At 37.0% G+C, this 21396-nt stretch overlaps 1 protein-coding gene across 2 annotated transcripts in view; it reads right to left on the bottom strand.

Annotated features, from left to right (window-relative positions):
* ACSS3 (acyl-CoA synthetase short chain family member 3) overlaps positions 1 to 21396 on the bottom strand; it is a gene marked incomplete at its 5' end in the record, with an annotated part of 191582 nt that overhangs the window by 110529 nt on the left and 59657 nt on the right. For both annotated transcript variants that reach the window (XM_080935711.1, XM_080935710.1), the window contains 3 exons: positions 7883 to 8023; positions 11125 to 11259; positions 15225 to 15413. In XM_080935711.1, the coding sequence (XP_080791837.1) occupies positions 7883 to 8023; positions 11125 to 11259; positions 15225 to 15413 (465 nt within the window). The remainder of the gene's footprint in view (positions 1 to 7882; positions 8024 to 11124; positions 11260 to 15224; positions 15414 to 21396) is intronic.

Below are 21396 nucleotides of genomic sequence, written 5' to 3'. Positions count from 1 at the left end.
TATTTCACAGCTCTTAGTACTGTTATGCCCTATAAATCAAGTATTCAAACACGGAAGGTCTATGAGATTCATTCCTATTCAAACCACTGCACTACCTTTCCCTATATTATAAGGGATGCTGTGCCTTCTTACTATACTGGAGTTTGTATGGTTTCTGATGTAAGTGATAAGTCCTGCAATGAAACCCAAATCTTCTGTTCTTCCAACTGAATGCCTGTGAAGGGAATCCCATAGCGTAACATGCCTCCATGATGAATTGTCCACCTCAGGAGCATGGAGATGGCCTTATAATACCTGATGGAGTAGGGAATATATTGCAATTCCTGGAAATACCATGCATCTACCTAGATAGAAATCAAACATGTCTGTTGTGTGTCCTTTGCTGTGTACAATAAGGATTACAACTGAGACAGAGCTGTCTTCAAAAGAAAAGTGAGACCATATAAGGGAGAATTGCAATGAAAACAGACATTTACATGTTATCTTCTACATAAGCCTTTGATTGAAATGGGGGTAAAATAAAAGTGAGGACAAAACACATATGTTGGCTTGTCATTTCTTAACATTGACAGACTTCAAGAGGAAGACAATACAAATCAGATATATAAGGAAGATTCCCTCCTAACATTCAAATTTTTGAAACTGATGTGAAGAATTAGAGAATGAGACAATGACAGAATAAGGTTGAAATGAGGGGGAAAATGCCCTTTATGTCTGATCTTTAATACAAAGGAAGTGCTAAGTTCATCATTCAGCATGCAGAAGAGGGTTTGATAATGGTTCAGTGTAGGAAACTGAGATAATCAGAGAAGAGTCTGCCTTTGAAGTGTCTGAATTAGTAGAGAATTTCCAAGAAGGAATGAGAGCACCTCATATAGCCTAATGTGTAAGGCAGTGGAACATTGGGTTAACAGGATCAATCTGGGTGCTGTGGAGGTGGACAAATGGAGTTCCCTAAATTTGTGTCACTCTTTGAGGAAAATGGCTGTATACACAGAAGCAAGGTAAGGGAAATCAGTCAGTGGAATACAGGCTCAGTTGGACTGAGCCATTAAAGGCTGTTGGTTATCACTCACTGATCTCTCCATAAATATCAGAGGGCAGAAGACCATGGAGGAAGACAGAAATTATTAATGGCACTAATTATAAGAGAGGTCGTAGTTTGATCTCCAGTTCACTGAGCTGAAGAGGATTGCATTCATTAAGAAATTTACAAAAGAGGTTGAATCATCAGATACCAGAAGACTGGCATGGGCTTTGGGATAGTTAATGTCAACTGACAATTTGTCTACATTCTTCATTATCTAAGACACACACTTCTGGGTAGGTCTGTGAAGGATTTTCTAGATTAATTAAAGTAGGAGGAGCCACCCTAAGTCTTTGTATTACTATTTCAGGGACTAGGGTCCTAGTCTATATGATAAAGAAGGAATAAGCTCAGTGTACACTTGAAATTTGTGAGGAAAACACAAAAGACATTTGTATGTAAGGTTATTTATAGAGTATTCTGTCAGAGCAACAGGAAAATTATCTACCAGAAAATCTGTACTGTGTTAGGAGCTGTGATGAACCTGACCCTGTGGTTCTTAGACTTTGGAACTGACTTTTCAGGGAAAAATGTTGGGGAGTCTGAAATACAGGTTAGGAAATCTCTTGAATGTCACAAACATAACTTGATAAGATAATGCCAACTGCTGGGAGTTTGGAAAAGTGAATGTCATGCTAAATTCAGATAGTGGTGACCTTATTCATGAGGTTCCAAAGGCTATCAGAAACTGGGCTAGAGTTCACGTATGGTTATGTTCTCGGAAATAATTTGGTTGCATTCTACCTGTGCCATGAGAACTTTATTGTGGCTAAATCCCAAAGCAAAGTTAATGTTTGTCAGATGAAATCTCAAGACAGGATACCATCTGGGTTACATCCTGTTTACTGATATTTGCTCATGTCTACATTCAGAGAAATAGAAAGGGTCGGGCAGAGAGAAAAAGGAGACAGATACAGAGAAGTAGAGAGAAAAAGGGAGGGGGAAGAAGAGGAAGGGAGGCTTTAAAGAATTTAGGGAGAGAGATGATACCAAAAGATACTTAAAAATAAGTAATTTGTTAAGATAAACAGTATTAGAGAATTCAAAGTTGCAAACAAGTCAAGTTTCAAAGCATTTGATTTTGCTTAGTGTCATTAAAGAGATGACAGCTGTTCTGCATTGATATGAGAGAATTGGTCTCCTATAGACAAAATCTCATACTTGCAAGGATCTATCTATCGAAAATGGGAATCAATTTGAAAAGAGAGAGCCTAAACAGAGTACATCTATCAAAGACCCTATGTCCAGCAAACATCAATGCAATCCTGGCTAAAGAGGGACAGACCCAACCCCCAAATGACAAAAACATCGAGACAGTGCTACACACATAGTGCTTGTTTACAGGCATAAAAGATACAACAGTGAGGGCAATATAAAATCATGGAACTTATGCCAAGGTTCTACAAGGTCACTGCAAACACGCAATATGAACCAGAGTGAAATGCTGTGCAAATTCTCAAGGTCACTGTGTAAAACAATAATGATGAAGTCCAACTTTTGATGGAGAATCGAAGATGTTGGAGATGCCAAGACTGTGGAGAGGCTGCCAAGCAAAGCTGGTTATGGAGAGTAGAGGTGGCCCGAGGGATGCGGTATATGTGCTTCAGGTGGCAGAGCTGCAAGATTAAACTAGTCAGACCTCCCAGATGATTCCATCACAATCTCTACAGGCTGGGAATGGAGCTTCAGGACTTAGAATTTGTCCCCACTGGATTTCAAACTTTCTATTTCCCTTTTCCTGGCTCGACCCTCATTCTACTGTATAGAACGGCACTATTTATTCTGAGACATTGTATATAGGAACAATGAACCATGATTTTACTTGTAATTTTATAGAGGCTCAGAATCAAGCAATTATTTTTATTCCTAGAAGGGACTTAGTCTTTAGACTCTTCAAAGGTATTAGTATTCCTAATACCATATGTTCTTCATGATGAACTGAATTTATTTTACACAAGGACATGACCACATGCTTCAGGGCACACGGAGTGAAGGTTAATAGCTGAAAGGTTGTCTATTGGGGAGCCACGGTGATGGATCTATGGGGGAAGTATTTGCCATGCAAGCGTGAGGATCTGAGTTTAGATAGGTAGAATTCACGAAGAGTTCTATTAAATAGTGCATGGCTGTAATCACAGTAATTACCTACAGAAATGGAACGTAGAGATATGACATCTAGAGCAGTAAATGAGGAACATATCTCAGTAAAATGGATGACAAGAAGCAGTACCTTCACTTGTTCTCTGACCACACATGCCCAGTGGCATGTACATGCCTCCCCTAACCCACCCCCTTTCTCTGGATACAACATGACTAACTGCCTCAAATATTTGCTTTCCTGACTTCTCTATCATAATAGTTGTTAGCCTTGAACTGTGCATTGAAGAATGCATTAATCTCTCTTCTTTAGGCTTTATATTTTATTTTGTCTTTGTTTTGTGTTTTCTTTTGGTGTTTTTTTGGGAGGGGGATTTTTTGAGTTTTTTTGTTTGTTTGTTTTGTTTTTTTGTGGAGGGGGAATCAGAAATTTTGTGCCAGCAATAAGAAGACTGACTAATATTGGGCACTGGTGGCTTTGCAAAGTCCTATGTTAGGACATGGCTTTCTGAAGAAGGTTCTAGCAGATCTAACTGATGTAGGTTGGCATGTAAACCAGGTATCCAAATGGGGTAAAGCAATTGGAAAAGAGAAGAGTGATCAAAGTTAAAACAAACAAAAAAAGTCAGTCCAAATCAGTGGAAAAAAATGTGGCAAGGTCTGGGTCCAGCCAGATGTCCTAGGGAAGAGAATAGAAAACCAGGTGCTATGCTAGTTACATCTGAATTGCTTTAAATCTTAGACCATGATTCATGGAGGACCCAAGTGATAAAATTATCTAAGTAAAACTAATTTTAAAAATGTAAGCTTGTCCTAGGAGTTGATGATTAAAATACATGGTTTATATTTCTTCTCTTTCAAAAACAATACACTGCATGTAGAGATTTCTACTCTGTCCAGGGACCTTTCAGTAGCCAGGTGTAGCTAACTGAAAGTCAAGGGTTATGGAGCCTCTCCAGAATGTATTGATAAATTCCTGGAATCCCTCTCCATTGGCAAGAAACCAGAACATGTCCCTATGTCCTATTTGGCATAAACTAGACTGAAATATACATACAATCTGACCCCATCAAGAATGTCTGGTTTGGGAACATGCAGAGTGGTGGCAGTTATAGCAATAACCCATGATCTGAATGCCAAATGACTGAAGGAAGTTAAATATGGTTTATGGAGGACAGAATGGCTAGTGTGTCTCACCAGTGGCAAATGTCACTCTTTGGATAAAATAAATGATACAAACAATAAGGATATCTCCATTCTGCTTTGAATAGTGATATTTATTTTTTGTGTCCCTTAACGGTTTAAGACCAATTCAATGGCTTAAAAGACACAATGCTGGGTCTTTAGAAATCATACCCAACATGTGTTTAATCAAGTTTCACCTTTTTCTTCTTCTAATTTTGAATGTTTAGGAACATCTGTAATGATAATATAAACAGCATCTGAGAAGTTTTAAAGAAGTTACTATTTTGTATAGTAACTCTATAAGTGTTTTCATCTATCTATCTATCTATCTATCTATCTATCTATCTATCTATCTATCTCTATTTTTCAAATCCCTTCCTAGAAAAGGGTTATATCCCTATTAATATCTATCCAAGGTAGCTCAATAAATTATTAGAGGCTTTTAACTAATTTAATTTTATTTTAGAATTAGAGTATATATCTTTAGTGCTAAGAACATTGCATGTTTTGGTTATAGGACATGGACAAATCGAGCTGAACTTACAGTGAAAGTTCCATCCCTATTGAGTGGCTTTTGTGATATTATGCACACCACTAGGGGTAAATTGTCAACTATTGCTCTGCTTTGTACGGACCATGCATATTAAACTAACAATGGGAATGGCCAATGTGTGTCTATTGGCATGACTGTTATAAGTTCTATGAACTGTTTTCTAATTTAATTTTATGATCCTCCCACAGAGAAACTTATTCTTAATATTGTAGCCAAACATCAAAGACCTATGCCTGGGGAGGTCAAGTACCAGAAAAAAAAGTGATTATTATTATGGTATTGGATGTGAGGTTTCTGTTAACTTCAGTCTAAATATTTGAGTTTTATACATAGTTTATTAAGCACTGGTTGGTTATGAGGGGAAAATTATTTCTCAAATAGATGGAGATTACAGCAATTTCATAACAAGTCATGCTCTTGAGAATAAGTGATTGTTCCCCTGGTGTTATGGCCCAATCCTTCAGTATAGATGAAATACAATAACCATAATAAATATTTCAGACCCTCCAAGATTCAGGGAACATGATGGAAGAGCAAGTGAGAAAAGTGTAAGAGAATTGGTAGGGACAAAGGGCTGTGTAGCTATTTTCTCCAAATCGACATATTCCCTATTGTAGAGAGAAGAGGTATATATAAAGTACAGGAAATGAAACATAATGAAACATACAAAGCTTTGAAAGAACAGAGTGCTAAATGATTTGCAACACTCATCCCTGAGGTAGTAGAAAAAAACTAATAAATTGCTAGATAAGTGGAAAGTCTCTGGCAGAGAGTTTCTATGAAGTGGGTGAGGAGCTTTCAGGGATACAGTTTTCATCGCAGGCTGAGATGAACAATTTAGTGATGGAGCTACCTCTGAATCACCATGCTCTCCTAAGGAATCCCTCACATATAAGCAATAGCAGTAAAATTTCAAAATCAGGTGGGATAATTTTTTTGATGTGTCACAGTGCCCCATCTGTGGTTAAAAAAAAAAAAAAAAAAGATACTTATTCACCTCTATCCAGGAAAAAAAATCACAGAACAGCATACCACATGTCAGATTTTATAAAACCCACCCACTCTCTGATTTGAAAGCCAGACCTCCACACTCACAAGGGCTGATATTCAGGTCCCAGTATAGCTCATGGGATCAGGCTCATTTCCAATTACTGACTGTACTAGTATTAATAGTCCCCAAATTCACCACACACAATGTGCTCATTACTGCCTCCTCTCCCATATCAAGTCCATCTTCTTTTGTATCTATCTATTCAAAGTCCTAGTTTCTTCGCTGTCTCATTTCAAACTTTGAACCAAGTCTGATTCATACCAACTAATGATGCTGTTCTAAGTAAAACTCTAAGCCATGAAGCCTGAAAAAACATCTCCCTGTCTCTGTTGTGTTTCTCCTCTACTGTCTTTATTACTCATATCCACATACATTTCCACCTCATAGGTCAGAGCAACTGTGAATTATTCATATTTTATCTGGCTTTCTCTAACATTTTCAATGTTAGAGTTTTCCTTTCATATTAAGACTTTCATAAAACCATTATAGCTTTGCTGAATTCAGTGTAATTTTTATGGAGAAATGTCCAGTTGAACTGCATAGGACTTGTCAGAGAAATGAAATGAGAGTAAATTAGCTGGACTTCAATAATGAAGTCCAAACAAACAAATCTTGGTCTTCAATAATGAAGACATAGCTATTTCTTAGGTAACTAGAGTTGTGAAAAAGAAGTACTGGATTATAATTCAATAAAAAGATATCATTTTATATATGCATAAACCTACTTAGATAACCAGCAAAAGAACAAAAGAGTATTGGTTATCAAGTGCATGAAAGACACAATAAAAAAAGACAATGTGATGGAACATCATTTGGGAGGATGTCTTCTCCCACCAGAAGTTTTCATTCGCACACATAACTCTCCCATGAACTACATTACATTTAATATTTAAAGTAAATATAATATAGTCATTATCTTAATATGCTTAATATTACTTTTCCCAAACTTTGTTGCCCTAAACAGTCAAGAGTAGTAAAGACATAAATATGTATGGAATTTTGAAAGGTTGATTTCTCTGCAAATCCTGATTTAATGAATATTGAACCATCTAATGAACGCGAACAAGGGAAGTATAAAGTTGCATGCAGGATCTATCACTAACATGCTATTCGTTGACAACATTCATGAATATTGATGCTCCCCTTTTGTACTTTGCCAAAAACACCTTTCATGATACATGGATAAAAGGATGTTCAGTATCTCTTTATTATAAATCAAATAGTTGAATGGTTTGGATCAATTGTCTCTGACTCAAATGGTCTGGACTTCAACTTCTGATTTATAAAACGATATTGAATGATCCTTGGGTAAAGGTGTCTTTCAAAACTGGCAAATTACGTGCCACTCAGTATGATGACCTGATTTTCATCACTATAACCCAGGTAACAAAAACAACAACAAAAAGACCAACTTTTGTCTCTTGTCCTCTAACTTCCACAAGAATGCTATGGCATACAGCCATACCCCTTATATACACTCATGCATATACAATGTAAATACATGAAAATATCTGTTTCATAATATATAGAATGTAAAGCTCTATTCAAAAGCATAAAAACTATATCATTTACTTTTACTTCAAGTATAGTACCCCTAATTTATATTAGTAAATTATCATTCACTAATAACTGGGATATATTTCAAAATATCATTAAACCAATCAATCAGTTAACTGCACACTAGTGTTATCAGTTTACCAAAGCAAGTATTTTTGCTGACTGCTGAAAATTTTGAATAAAGATGTTGAAAGTGTTTCCTTGCAAAAGTATTTGTACAAAATTCATTTAAGAAAGAATGGAATTGTGTGTAAGCAACAAGCTACAACCTGCAAACATTTTCATTTTTTAATCAGACAGATTCCCTGCAATGAAAATCTGCCATTGTGCTTATCTCAAAGGAGGCAAATACCTTAGGCAGCCCCGTTGTTCCAGACGTGTAGAGAATGTACAACGGATGCTCTGAGAGAACAGGCACACAGTCATGTGACTGGGCTTTGGCCATTTCTTCTTCCCAATCAAGATCACGACCTTTCGTCAAAGGAACTTTCTCCTACACAGCAATAGATATAGAAACATGCACAGTAAATTGGAGACTTATTTTACAGAAGAATGAAGGAGGGGCTTAATCTTTAGGTTTAGGCATCCATTAGAAAGGTGTGCTTTCATGACACTATGCATTGGATTTGTGGATAAATCTCAAAGCTGTAAGTTAAAGTTTTTTTTTTTTTTTTTTTTTTTTTTTTTGATAAACTGTCTTTTTACATAATCCAGTGGTTTGGATGGAGGTAAGAGATTGTGCTGGCCACTTCTTGAAATAGCCAGATTTCTTTCCAGGGAAGAGATTTTTGTTGTTGTTGGTTGGTTGGTTGGTTTGGTTTGGTTTGGTCTGGTCTCATCTGGTCTGGTCTGGTTTGGTCTGGTCTGGTCTGGTCTGGTTTGGTTTGGTTTGGTTTGGTTTGGAGACATGGTCAGCCTCTGCATCTTTGGCTGGCCTGAAACTCCTCATGTAGACTTGGGTCCAAGACCAGAGATTTGCCTACCTCTGCTAGAGGAGTTCTGGGATTAAAGATATACCAGCATGTTTATACTTAAGAAATATGTAAACAAAGTCCAATACACCAAGTTCAGTAGAGTAAATGAGCAACCCAGACATGTAAGTAACTATTGACTTTATCGAGATGATCTCTGGGTTACTCTAATAGGCCCAAGGGCATTCACTAAATAAACCAACAAATAAATAAATAAATAAATAAATAAATAAATAAATAAATAAATAAATAAATAGAAAAGCAAAAAAAATTAAAATTAAAACTTCAGTTTTCTAGGATCCCTACTATTAACCAGGTTATAAATATTGTCATACATTTAAATATTCACATTTACAAATTACCCATGAAACCAGTATCACAAATACAATATGCCTAAATATTTTCACTCTTAGATAAAAATTTGAACTTTTTCCACCATTTGTAAAGTATATATCTCAAGCATAGCTGAATTCACTTGCCTCTCTTGCTAGGTATTAGCTGGTATCATTTAAAATAAACAGAACAGCCAACTGTGAGCAAATCCTGCTTCCATTTTTTTATGCGTGAGATAAAAGTAACCAATTTCAAACTATCAAAGCTTTAACATCATAACTGTAGAGCTGTAAAAACCATCATACTGCAAAATACAAACCAAATTGTGATTACAAACATTTTTTGATTTTTACAAGCTTGTAATGAAATGGGCATTAGAATAAGTGCTTATTCCTTAGGCCAAGAAAAAAAATGTAACTGTGAATAAAAATATCTGAGGAAATAAAGAGGGAAGTAGCAACATTAACATTTATTATATAAGCCACATGTGTGTGTATGCATTTGTATGTGTGTGTGTGTTTCTCTCTATAGGCAATTCGTAGATATTAGAATTCTTAACAAGTATTGGGAGAACACCAGAGTGACAAGTAGCATTCCTTTGGTTCTGACATAGTTTGCCGGAGGCTTAGGAATAACACCCAGACTTCTACTTCATTTGACAAAAGTGGATGCTAGTTAATAAGATGCAATACCCAACCTCATCATTTCTTTCTCTTAAACTCAAAGCAAACCCAATCCATTGGGTTTAATTACTGCCTACACAATAGATCTCATATGAAGACAAGAGACATTAAAAGCCTTCATCTGTACCTCTATAGAGGCACATTAGAGAACAGGCAAAGGGGGAATAGGTGTGTAACAGTAATGTGGGAAAGGAGCCAAAACAATTCTATAAAAATAATAGAATTATATTAAAATATTAATGAGGAGACTAAACATCTAAACATCTAAATATGGTTTGTAAATGGGTCAGAAAAAATACCATTTACTTTTTCCTTAAAAGTTATCAAACTAGAGTTTGAACAATGCTCTGTCACTTAGCTAGACTGTAGATATTTGCTGGTTCACAACTCTTGTTACTTCTGCAATAAATGGAACCAGTTATAAGACCCCACACATTGATTTAAACAAGCAAAGGCTCTTGAATGCACTTAATCTTGCTCCCAGGCTAACATAAGACCTTCACAAAGCCTAAGAGAATTCATGTCTTTGGGTAACTAGCAAAGACTCCAATAAACACTTCTGTGGCCATGTTTCTGCCATTCCCCCATCCTTCCCTTGCCTAGACTCTGATGAGCTGCTGACTCTATGTTCCTTGATTTAAATGGCAACAAAATCCCCTTTAAAATATATATATGCTTAAAAGAAACTGAAGCATTCTCTGAGATAGTAAGAACATTAAATTCATGGAGTGCAGCAGTTCGTGCACCAAGACAGTGACAGTCCACAAGAGAATTTAATGTGGCAATGATTCTTATTATGGACTCATCAAAATGACACAGTCTTAGCAAGGTAGCCTCACAGCTTGTCAATTCTGCTGAAATGATCTCAAGAGGTCTACCAAAGGGCACATGGATGTTTGTGATTTTGTAATTCATCTTTGGCAAAAAGAATTACAGTTTGCTTTTAAAAATTAACAACTTAATTTAGTCCTTTTGTAAGTAGCTAGAGAACTGACCATGAATAAATATGATGTGAGCATCAGGTCAATGTTACAAGGAATAATTTTATTTCTATAATCTTTCATCCTCCATGGATTATAGAACAATTTATCTGGGTAGAATAGTCAAATTTTAATTTTCTGAAGATAGTCTATGCCTGGCTGAAAACTTTTTTCTTAATTATTAAAAGATATTTTGCATGTAAACTAATCAGACCATTCTAACAGTTCATGCAGTGGAAGTCACATAGTGTGAATGAGGCCAACTCAGGAATATATACATATATATGTATATACTAGAATCTTGAAAAGGATATTCACATTATCTTGAAAACCAAAGAATAAAGAGTTACTATTTACTAGTATTATCATAAAACTTAAAATAATAAACGACAGCTTAGGAGAACCACACATGAGCCAAAAGCATTCATTTCACCCCCATTTGTAAGCCTTGATATGTTATTTTTATCTAGTTTTCCACACGTGCTATCATCCACATCTTTTCCCCCCTCCAATAATTGCAATTATATTCAGGATATTTAATACTGATGACTCAACTGTGGTTTTCAAAAGTCTAAAACTGAAGTTGTCTTTGGCACATTATCATCAGAAATTGAAGCTTTACGTTACCATATTTGGACGGTTGTAAATAAGAACTCTGTCTGGTCTGTGTTGTCCGATTCTTAGAGCTTCTTCTAGAAGTGGGATGTATTCTACCTTCCTCCCAGGTTCGATGCCGAATGATGCTGTAACAACCACCTTAGGCTAAAATGGGAAGAAGAAGAAAAGAAAGCTGTATCAATCATAGTGAAGGTAATCACACAATATTTCAGTGCAGACTATCAGTTTAATGTTTTGAGAGAAATGGTTGGTTTCTACTTGCTATTAGACAAATGGACTAAAAACTAACAAGTTCCCTTTTGTAAATGTTGATAAGCCTAATCTCTTATACATAAATCTCACCTGTTAAAATTATATATTCAATGATACGTAGGGCTCATAAATATGAGCTATATAAAATACCTTCTAGAGTATTTATTAAGCCAAGTTGATCACCTGCCATCCAAGAAAATGCTCTGTTACACATATATGCACACAAGTATACACATACATACACACCCAAATGTATCTACATGCATACGTACACACACACAGGAGTGGGGAGGGGGCAGAAAGAGGTAGAGAGGCACACACAGAAGGGAAGCAGGGAGAGGTAGAGAGGAAGAGAGAGAAAAAAGGAGAGGAAGAGGAGAGAGGGGGGAGAGAGAGAAAGAGACAGAGACAGAGAGAGAGAGAGAGAAGGAGGGAGGGAGGGAGGGAGAGAGAGAGAGAGAGAGAGAGAGAGAGAGAGAGAGAGAGAGAGAGAGAGAGAGAGAGAGAGAGAGAGAGAGAGAGAAATCTGTGATCCAGATATTTTTGTTTATGGGAGTATGGCAAGAAGGAACCAAGTAGCAATTATAAAGCAGGTTTTCTACAAGACTGTTATCTCCTAAATACTACAAAGTAGGCAATCTAAAAGTTAATGGATTTCACTGATTCTTTCTTCATTCTTAACATACAGTTGTGCTAATAGCACATGTTATGTACTTTTATATTATTACTGTAATACTTATGGTTGTTCTTATTCCTGCTATAAGACAGGGCCTCACTATGTAGCTCTAGCTCTCCTGGAACTCACTTCATAGAGCAGGATGCCCTCAAACTTACAGAGACCTTTCTGCCTTTGCTTCCTGAGCTCTGGGATGAATGGGGAATGGCACTATATCTGACTTAGACTAGCTTTCTGAAAGGGGCTGCCAAATAACTTGCCTAGATCTCACAACTTCAGGACTTCCTCCTGTCATTAAGGAACACTCATTTACATATTTTAACTGTAATGGAAATATGTCCCTGGAATGTCTGTTAATCTTCATTCTATGGAACTAATGTCTACACACACACACACACACACACACACACACACACACACACACACACCCCTTCACCTCCTAACACAGTAAGCACTCCAATTAAACATTTGAATGTCAAATATTTTTGTGTCTATTGTGCCTAATAGGGTGATTACTACATCAACAGCAACCTTGAATGTAAGCCAAATTTTTCAATAGTTTATGGAGACAAGTACAAGCTTGTCTTTTGTAGAATGTTGTTTCAAGACAAGCTGCAGCATGATACGTAATCAGGAAACTGGTAGTGACTCCCCAGTACCACATCTGTTCTTGAAGTCTGACTTCTGGTAACAATGTAGGTCATTCAGGGCAGGTTTAGACTATTTCACACACATACTCATAGAGTCAATGTTGCATTTTGAAAGTCACTTTTATTTATGGTGCTGAAGCTTACTTTAGTGACAAAACATGCCTCAGGTTAGATAAAGGTTGTGGTGGAGGCAGAGAGACCTGTTTCTGTCTGACCTCAAGCCCAGTATAGTAAACTGACTTTTTAATTTTTTGGAAAAAGCATGGGCATAGAAAATAGAAACAATTCTTGTTCCGTCTTATTAAATAGGAATGATGCATACTTTAATTTAGTTCACATTATCTTTAATGTTTGTGAGCATAGCACTGGATGGCATTTTCTAAGATTAGAATTTGGAGCCAATGAAAGTAAGCTACAGAATGAATAAAAGAACGCATGTAAACTTATGACCTATGCACGATTAACATAAGTCAAAATTAGATTCTTTCTCTGGGAAATAACCCTTTTCACTTTTTGATTATCAGTGTTTATCATGTTTTCAGTATTGGATGGACTTCTCAGAATACACACTTTCCATGTTAATCTCTCAAAGTAACTATTATCCTCCTTTTTAAATCATAATATGAAAACAGGCAGGTCAGCTTGGGAATTTATTTAAACTTGACAAAATGAATGGTTTTGCATACAGTAGCATGCACTGTGCCTTACATCCATAGTAAGCTTAATCATCATGTATGTGTGTTGTTAATGTATCTTCTCCAATAATATAACACAGACTTTGTATTTTTGTATATTCATTTTCCTATACGTTATGAAAATTTTCACTAAAGCAAGTAATACATCCAATGCATTTGTCACAATGGTGTTCAGGATTTCAGTTTCCAAAAACTAAAGTTTAGAGCCTTTTATTTTTTTTCCCTTCTATTTAGAAGTCCTCTAATCCCTTTAGGGTATCTTTATTGTTGTTGCTGCTGTTTGTTTGCCTGCTTATTGGTGAGTCTTAACTTGATATATTTTTTAAGAGAAGAACAAACAAGAAAACACAACAAACTTGGGCACATAATTCACAAAATTATTTCCTAGTTCTAATACCTAATTGCTTTCTACATGAAGCAGATATATATCATGCCTGCCTCCCAGTGTCTAATATACTAACTCCCAGTCCTCCCAGGAATGTCTCGTTTGGGGCTTGTGCAACTGTAAGGTGAGCTATCTCCTCCTTCCTTGCTCTTCTCACCACCATTTCCCCAAAACATTCACAAGTGTTTTGCAAATACGATGTATACCAAAGGTCCTCGCTCAAGCTCCTAGAGGTCCACTCACTGCAAAGCTGTCTTCAAACATCACCTAAAATACAACATTTGCCTACTCAAAAGGTTTCACTGTTATTTCAGTAGGTTTAGTGGAATCTGATTTAGGGATTTCCTCTCTCCTTACTTCTAAACACATGGATATGCATGACCTCTCCCAAATTACTCTTTTCCCTTCTTGCACCTTGATGTTGGTTTATATTGTTTGCGTATCTCATTGTCTCATTCTGGTCAACCAGGACATCACAGTCATGATTCCACTGAAATATTCCCATTTTCAGGAATTCCTTTTCAGCTGCCCAACAACAAGACTATGTATTCCTTCTAAATAAAGAGCCTATACTATTTGACTAGCTTTACTGTGACACAGATATCTTCATCCTTCTCTGTGTCTACATTGGAACTACAATAGCAGCTGAATGGCTACACCTCAAACAAGGTAGCATATACAAATCCTAAAATATCTACTGGGTGACAGCTTACAGAAAAATGTGTGGTGACAATAGTTAGATTCATGAAATGAAAAACCATTTTTCAGTCATATAAGCCATAAATAATATACTAGATGGTTTAAGGTAGAAACCTCTAGAATCTTTCAAAATAAATTTGAGGAATTTGTTATTTTACTACCCAAACTTAATCACGTGACACCAGTCTCCCAAATGTTCTCTCTAAACCCTATAGCTACATGTCAGTCTCTATGAATAATTATTTATTGACCACTTCTAAGAAAAGTATCAGGGACTTAGAGATGTCTAAGGAGGAAATAACTCATCACCTATTTTTCTTAAGTACCTTACACATTTCAGTACATAATAAGATAACACAGAGGCACATGGTTCATCTATTTTATATTCCTCAAAGCCCCTAGCAGGATGTGTTTGACATGGCACTAACTCCAGAATTAATGTATGATGAGAAGATAAATACAAAAGAGGAAAGAAGAAGAAAGAGCAAACAGAAAGGAAGAAAGAAAATAGAAAAGAAAGAAAGGGAAAGAGGGAGGAAGGAAGGAAGCAAAGAGAAAGTAAGAAAGAATGATAAAAAGAAGGAAGAAAAGAGAGAGAGAGAGAGAGGGAGAGAGAGAGAGAGAGAGACTTAGTTTGACTTTTCCATTTTAAAGTTAAGAACAAATAGTAAAACAATGCTCACATAAGTCCTCCACAGATTAGCGGTATGGTGTGGGCAGCCGAGTGACTTGATCCTGAAGAATGCACTTACCTTCGCATGATCAATGCGTGTACTTAATTCTTTTGATGCGAATCCTCCAAAGATAAGGCTGTGGATTGCTCCTATCCTTGCACATGCCAGCATGGTATATATTGCTTGTGGGATCATGGGCATGTAGATGACCACAGTATCACCTTTCTTGACACCCTGCTTGACCAAGACACCAGCCAGCTTAGAGACCTGTTAGGAAAATCATGAGAACTGTATCATTTCACATTTGTAGCTGAGGGAATAAATCTAGAAGGCAGCCATTTCCACTGTGGCGACCTAAAGAGGCCTGGAGAGTGTACTTAATAATGAAGGTATGGTTTAGACCTGGTAACACTGTAAATGATTGTGTATGAAGGTTTATCTCACTGGGTCAGAAAACTCCAGAGCTTTCGTTTGCTTACTCATCATACACCATATTTACTAAGCAAGTTTTTACACCCAACCTGACATTTATATTGAAAGAGGAAAGTAGATTTGTTTTTTCCTTATAGAACTCTATGCAGTCTGGTAAGCAAACGGGAAAATAAAAGAGGTATGGTGTTTTAACTGTGAAAATAAAGGCATTAGGAAAGACAACATTGCTAAACATGTAAACTCAACTAACGCAGATCTCACTACATTGTTTTTTTCCATTTATAGGCTACGCAATTGAGGCTAAGAAGTAAAACACATCAAACTAGACATCATATAGCTAATAAATAAAATTATCTAGTTTACTGACCTTGGGATAAGGCCAATAATCTATCCCTTAGAAATTGTTCTTCCACTGAAAAATGTCTCTACCAAAATAGGAACAGTGTCTGATCTCCCCTCCCCCACTTCTTTCTCCCTACTCTCTCACTCACTCTCCATTGGATGGCAGATCAGATCTGTATATAAGAGAAGACACTACCCTTTCAGTATTTAATTTTAGCAGAACAGAAACTTGCAATTAAATATAAGTGTGCGTGTTTTGTTCACAGATCATCAGTCTCAAGAGAGGCAGGAGTAGCTGCCAATGAGACAATAAGTAGAGATATCGCTAAGGAAGCCACCTTTTAGCAAAGACATGTGGAAGCCCAAGAATAATAGGTACATACTTATAATTATGCTGTTTAAGACAGAGGGAGCCAGAGGAGGTCACAGTTGAGGTACCTGAAGGGCCCAGTGGGCAACCACAAGGATTATGGCTTTTTAAAAACTGTTCCAAAAATAAATGGTGGAAGCCTGAGAGAAGGAACTGGGACACATAGTCGTTAACGCTTCCCATCTCTTCCCTCTCCCTCTCTTTTCTGATGAGTTCAAACAACTTGGAATTCGCATGGTTCTCTAATGTTAAGGATTCTGATAAAAGAGAAAGGGGACAACTAATGTGGAACCTCGGGGATTTCAGAGTCTGACCCATCAACCAAAGATCATACACAGGCTGGACCTAAGCCTCCCTGTTCTTCTGTAACAGATGTACAGCTTGACCTTCCTGGGTTATCACAAAAGCTTTTGACTGAACACGGGATGATGCTCTCATCTAACTGGGCAGCCTTGTCTGGCCTCAGTGGGAGAGGAAGCACCTAGCCTCTCAGAGGCTTGAACAGCAGTGTGAGGGTGATGATACCCAGGGGAGCCTCCACACGTTCAGAGAAGGGAAGGGGACATGGAAAAATGATTGTGGGAAGCGGGGCAGTGAGCTGAATGTAGAGTGAATAAGTCACAGACATTTTAAATTAAATTTAAAAAGAGAGTTGGGGACAAACCAACAAAACAAAGCAGTGTTTTATTTTCCACAGTACTACAAATATGATTGTAGACTGACACCCAGCAGCAAGTTATATTAAAAATACATAAGTAAATATATATCTCAAACTTAAATTCCATGTAAGTCTCAGAAATGAAAGTAAGTACCGGGGAGTTGTAGCCAAAGCTTTCAGCGTGTATTCATGATGTCATATCATGGTATTACCCAGGACACCATTGAGAGGAAAGTGCTAGATTAGATTGCTTATTGACAAGTTAATATCAACATTTTCTTATAGAATTTAAATAGTTTTCAAAAAAAAGCTGGTCTTGGAATGATATAGTGAATGGTATGTTTTAGCCTCACTCACAAATGGCTGGAAGATACCCATAATGTTTCTCTCTGAAAAATAATAAAATCAAGAGACTCAAGAACTTACTTCCAAAAACCTAGATTGCATGAAGATTAGTAATTAGCCCAATGTGACATTGTAATGAGTTTAGGTTGGAATTATATCAGATATATTAACAAGTAAGCAGTGTACTATATTTTTGAGGTTTCATATCTGCTCTCGTTTGAGTGTGGGCTGTGAGACTATAAAGTAATTTGCTCCCCCACGGTGATGTAAAGTGGCTGATGTTTGCTGATCTTACTTTTGTTTATATCTGAAATTGTCATGGAATGTATTTTGATCCTATTCTTTTTCCTCCCCCTAAATCTTACTACTTGTCCTCATTCCTGATCCACACAGCTTCATTCATTTCTCTGTCTTAAATCTCAAAAGGAAACAGACACACAAAAAGCACAGAGGAAGACTTTGTGTTGGCCAACTGTTCCTGAGAATGGGGTCAACCCTGGAGTGTCGTTGATATGCCCAGTCTCACTCCATTGAAGAAAACTGATTTTCTCTCTCCCAACAACTATTAATTAAAATAACTTCTTGTTTAGGGATGACATTTTGTTCTCACTTCCTCCTTTCCATGTTGGGAATTTGTCTGCCGTGAGCTGGTGTTAAGTTTCCCCACACACAGCCACAGTATCTGTGAGTGCTTGTACACGTTGACACTGTTGTTTTTGGTGAGTCTTGCACAACCTCTGGTGCTTACAATAAGTCTGCCTCTTATTCCACCCGCATCCCTAAGCCTTCAGGGTAGAAGTATATATATAGTAAAGACATTTCATTTAGCAGTGAGTACTCCAATGTCTTCCACTCATTTGTGGGTTTCTATATAAATTATCATCTGCTGAAAAAGAAGCTTTTCTGATGTGATATTGAGTGAGTCATTGATTTATAAGTATAACATGCATGCGCATGCATGTGTACACTCACACACACACACACACACACACACACACAAACACACACACAATCATATTCTTGGTCTTATATACAATAAAAAGTGGTTGGTAATTTCTGTAGTATTTGTGCCACAATTATACTTGTAGGTATGTTTATAGCCTGGTCAGTATTATCATTGCTATAGCATTTTTTTTTAGGAATATACATGTTACCTTTAAACACTCAACGGTAGTCAGTAAGGGTGGAGGTTGAACACCGATTCAATTTCTCTGTTTGATGAAACATCAGTAGGGTTGGGGATGGTAATCAATAACATTAGCAATAGTCTGCAGTTTGGAGGGTAGTGATTTATATGGATAGCTACATGTAAGAGAATAATTTAGATCTACATGTATTACTCTGCATAATGTTCAGCCCCAAATGGACCAGGAACTTCTAAATAAGACCAGATGCCTGAATAAGATGTAAGGGAACCTATGGAGTAGGATGAAATTCATTGACACAAAAATGGACTTTTGGACAGGACCATAATAATGGAGGTATTATACATCATATATGTAACTATAGGTACTATTATATATATATATATGGATGGTGTACATAACCAACAATTAATAAGTATATTTTCATAAAGATAAGAATGTAAAGCTTATGAACAGTGAAGTACACTATCAGTCAAGGAGTCAGCCTCCAGAACAGAGAAAAATTTTTACTGATTTCATATCTGAAAGAGGGTTAATGTCTGGAAAATATAAAGAAGTCAAAAATGAATATCAAGAAACCAATAACCCAACTAAATGTAGAATAGAAAACTAAACAGTGAGTTCTCAAAATAGGAAGCACAAACACTAAGAAACACCTCAAAACACATTCAACCCCCTTAGTCATCATGGAAATGAAAATTAAAACTCCTTTGAGATTTCATCTTATCCCGGTCAGAAAAATCAAGTCCAATAAAACAAATGACAAAGTGACAGCCCTTGTCCATTGCTGGTGAGAGTACAGAATGGTGTGAAGTCAGTGTGAAGGGTCTTCGAAAGGCTGAAAACTGTTCTGCTGCAAGATCCAGCTACACTACTCTTCCACGTATACTGAGAGATAAATTACTACAGAGACTCGTGCTCTTCAAATCCATTACTGCCCTATTCATAATAGCCAGAAAATGGAAACAGCCTAAATGCCCATCAACTGATGAATAGATAATGCAAATTTGATACATTTGCACCGTGAAACGTTATTTCCCTGTTGATAAAAATGGAATTTGCAGGTAAATGGAGCTAGGGAAAAAAAATCATCCTAAGTGAGGTAACTCAGATTCCAAGACAAACACTGTTTGTTTCCTCCTATATATGGATGTTTTCTTTTAGGCTTTAGATACGCGTTTCATTTAGAATATCTATAGAAGTTAGTTGGACCATAAGGGACCAGTGTGGAGATGGTATTAGGATATAGTGTTGTTATAAAGGGATACAAATGAAATTCAAAGTTGGAGGATTGAGGATGCAGAGGATGGAAGGGTAGAATAAGGTAATTCTAAAGGCTTTTTATCTCCTCTCTTCTAAAATCTCTGTTTTCCTTCTACATTATTTTTCTTTACTTGAGTTTCAGAGCATTCAGGACCACTCACAGGTAGTTGAAACCCACTGAGTGGTCTGTGCAGCAGGACTTTCTGTCCAGTCCTCAGTGCCTGGCTGGTCACTCCTGTGTTCAGTGCAAACTGTTGAGTAGGTATGGAGGGCATGTGCCCACACTCAGACTAGTTTGCTGCCTCTGGCTGAGCATCACTGACCATAGGAACCAATGCAGTCTGTTCACCTTGATATCCATCCTTGGATACAATATTCTCAGCAGCATCTTGCTTTCCTTCTCAGTCTCTTCCAGATATCTTTAGTAGTAGAGATGAGGCATATCTCCTGGGTACTCATGAGAAATCATGTCGTAGATGAGAATTACATGGGCCAACAACCACCACCTTGGATCCACTGCATGATCTTCCTTGGTGTTCTCTGGGATGCCACATGACAGACACAAAGGAGAGTCTGGTATACATAGAAATGTTGGGCAGGTTGACATTAGAGGCCTGTGTGACAGAGTTGTGTTCAGGCCTAGGATCAGTCAACACTAGAAGCTGTGGCTTTATGCTTGCATTTGGCTAATGAAGGTCCTAGTCAGGAAGCTGCCAGTAATTAAAGTTGGACCCCTCAGCACAGGTCTCCGAGACCAGTGTTTGTGGAGATTAGCAGGGTTCTCAACAGCAAGAATGGCTTGACCTTGAATAATATCTTCTCCCTTATTCTCTTCAGATTTGCACTCTAGATGACATGATTTTTATTTTGTAGATGTAGTGCTCCATCTAGAAGTCAAAGTTGGTGCCATGTTAGTGCCATGGGTTTCTGTGCTAAGGAATTAGGGGACATCCTCTTCCTTCATCAATGGCTCCAGATATTGTGTGAGTTTCCTTTAATTCATAATGCTAACACTGGACAATGGCATTTTGCCATCTCTCAGGACAGTGACAAAAGGCTAAAGGCAGGAAAACTACTAATGCATTATAAAGCTTTCTAAAATTAGTAGGGAGAAAATTTTACAAATTTAAATGGTGCTGCCAAAATAGAAATTAGATGCTATCAAGTAAGACACCTAGTACCAGGAATGGGTTACAATTATTTTTTGGAGTTGTGACAGGTCTTTTAAGAGTTGAGGTATCAGATGAGAATATGAAGTCCTTATAAACATCACCATTGGTAGGGATAAAAGTCGTCTTTATGGGGTATAAGTTGGCTTTTTTGAGAGCAGATTGATATAAAAAGAAATTAATCACCCAAGCTATGAGTCTCTCCTATTTCTGGTTCACTATGAGATCATTTCTCTATCACGTTGTTCTGTATAAGCTACCCAGATTCAAATAGATTGTGATGGACAAAATAAACTCAATATGTGAATTCAGGGAACCTTGGTGATTTCTCTGAAAAGTAGGAAGGCTTCATAGTACCAGGCCTGTTCTCTAAAGGATACCAATCAACTGCTGGCTATCTGAGCTTTGTATTTAATATTCCTGAGGTTATTTTACATAAATATTATATATGATATCATTTAAATTTAAAATAATTTCCACAAAAACTTGAGTATATATGCATCTACTGGGATCTTACACCATAGTT

The sequence above is a fragment of the Micromys minutus genome (assembly GCF_963924665.1).
Source record: "Micromys minutus genome assembly, chromosome: 22".
In the NCBI taxonomy this organism is placed as follows: Eukaryota; Metazoa; Chordata; class Mammalia; order Rodentia; family Muridae; genus Micromys; species Micromys minutus.
This window is presented reverse-complemented; position numbering and strand designations above follow the sequence as displayed.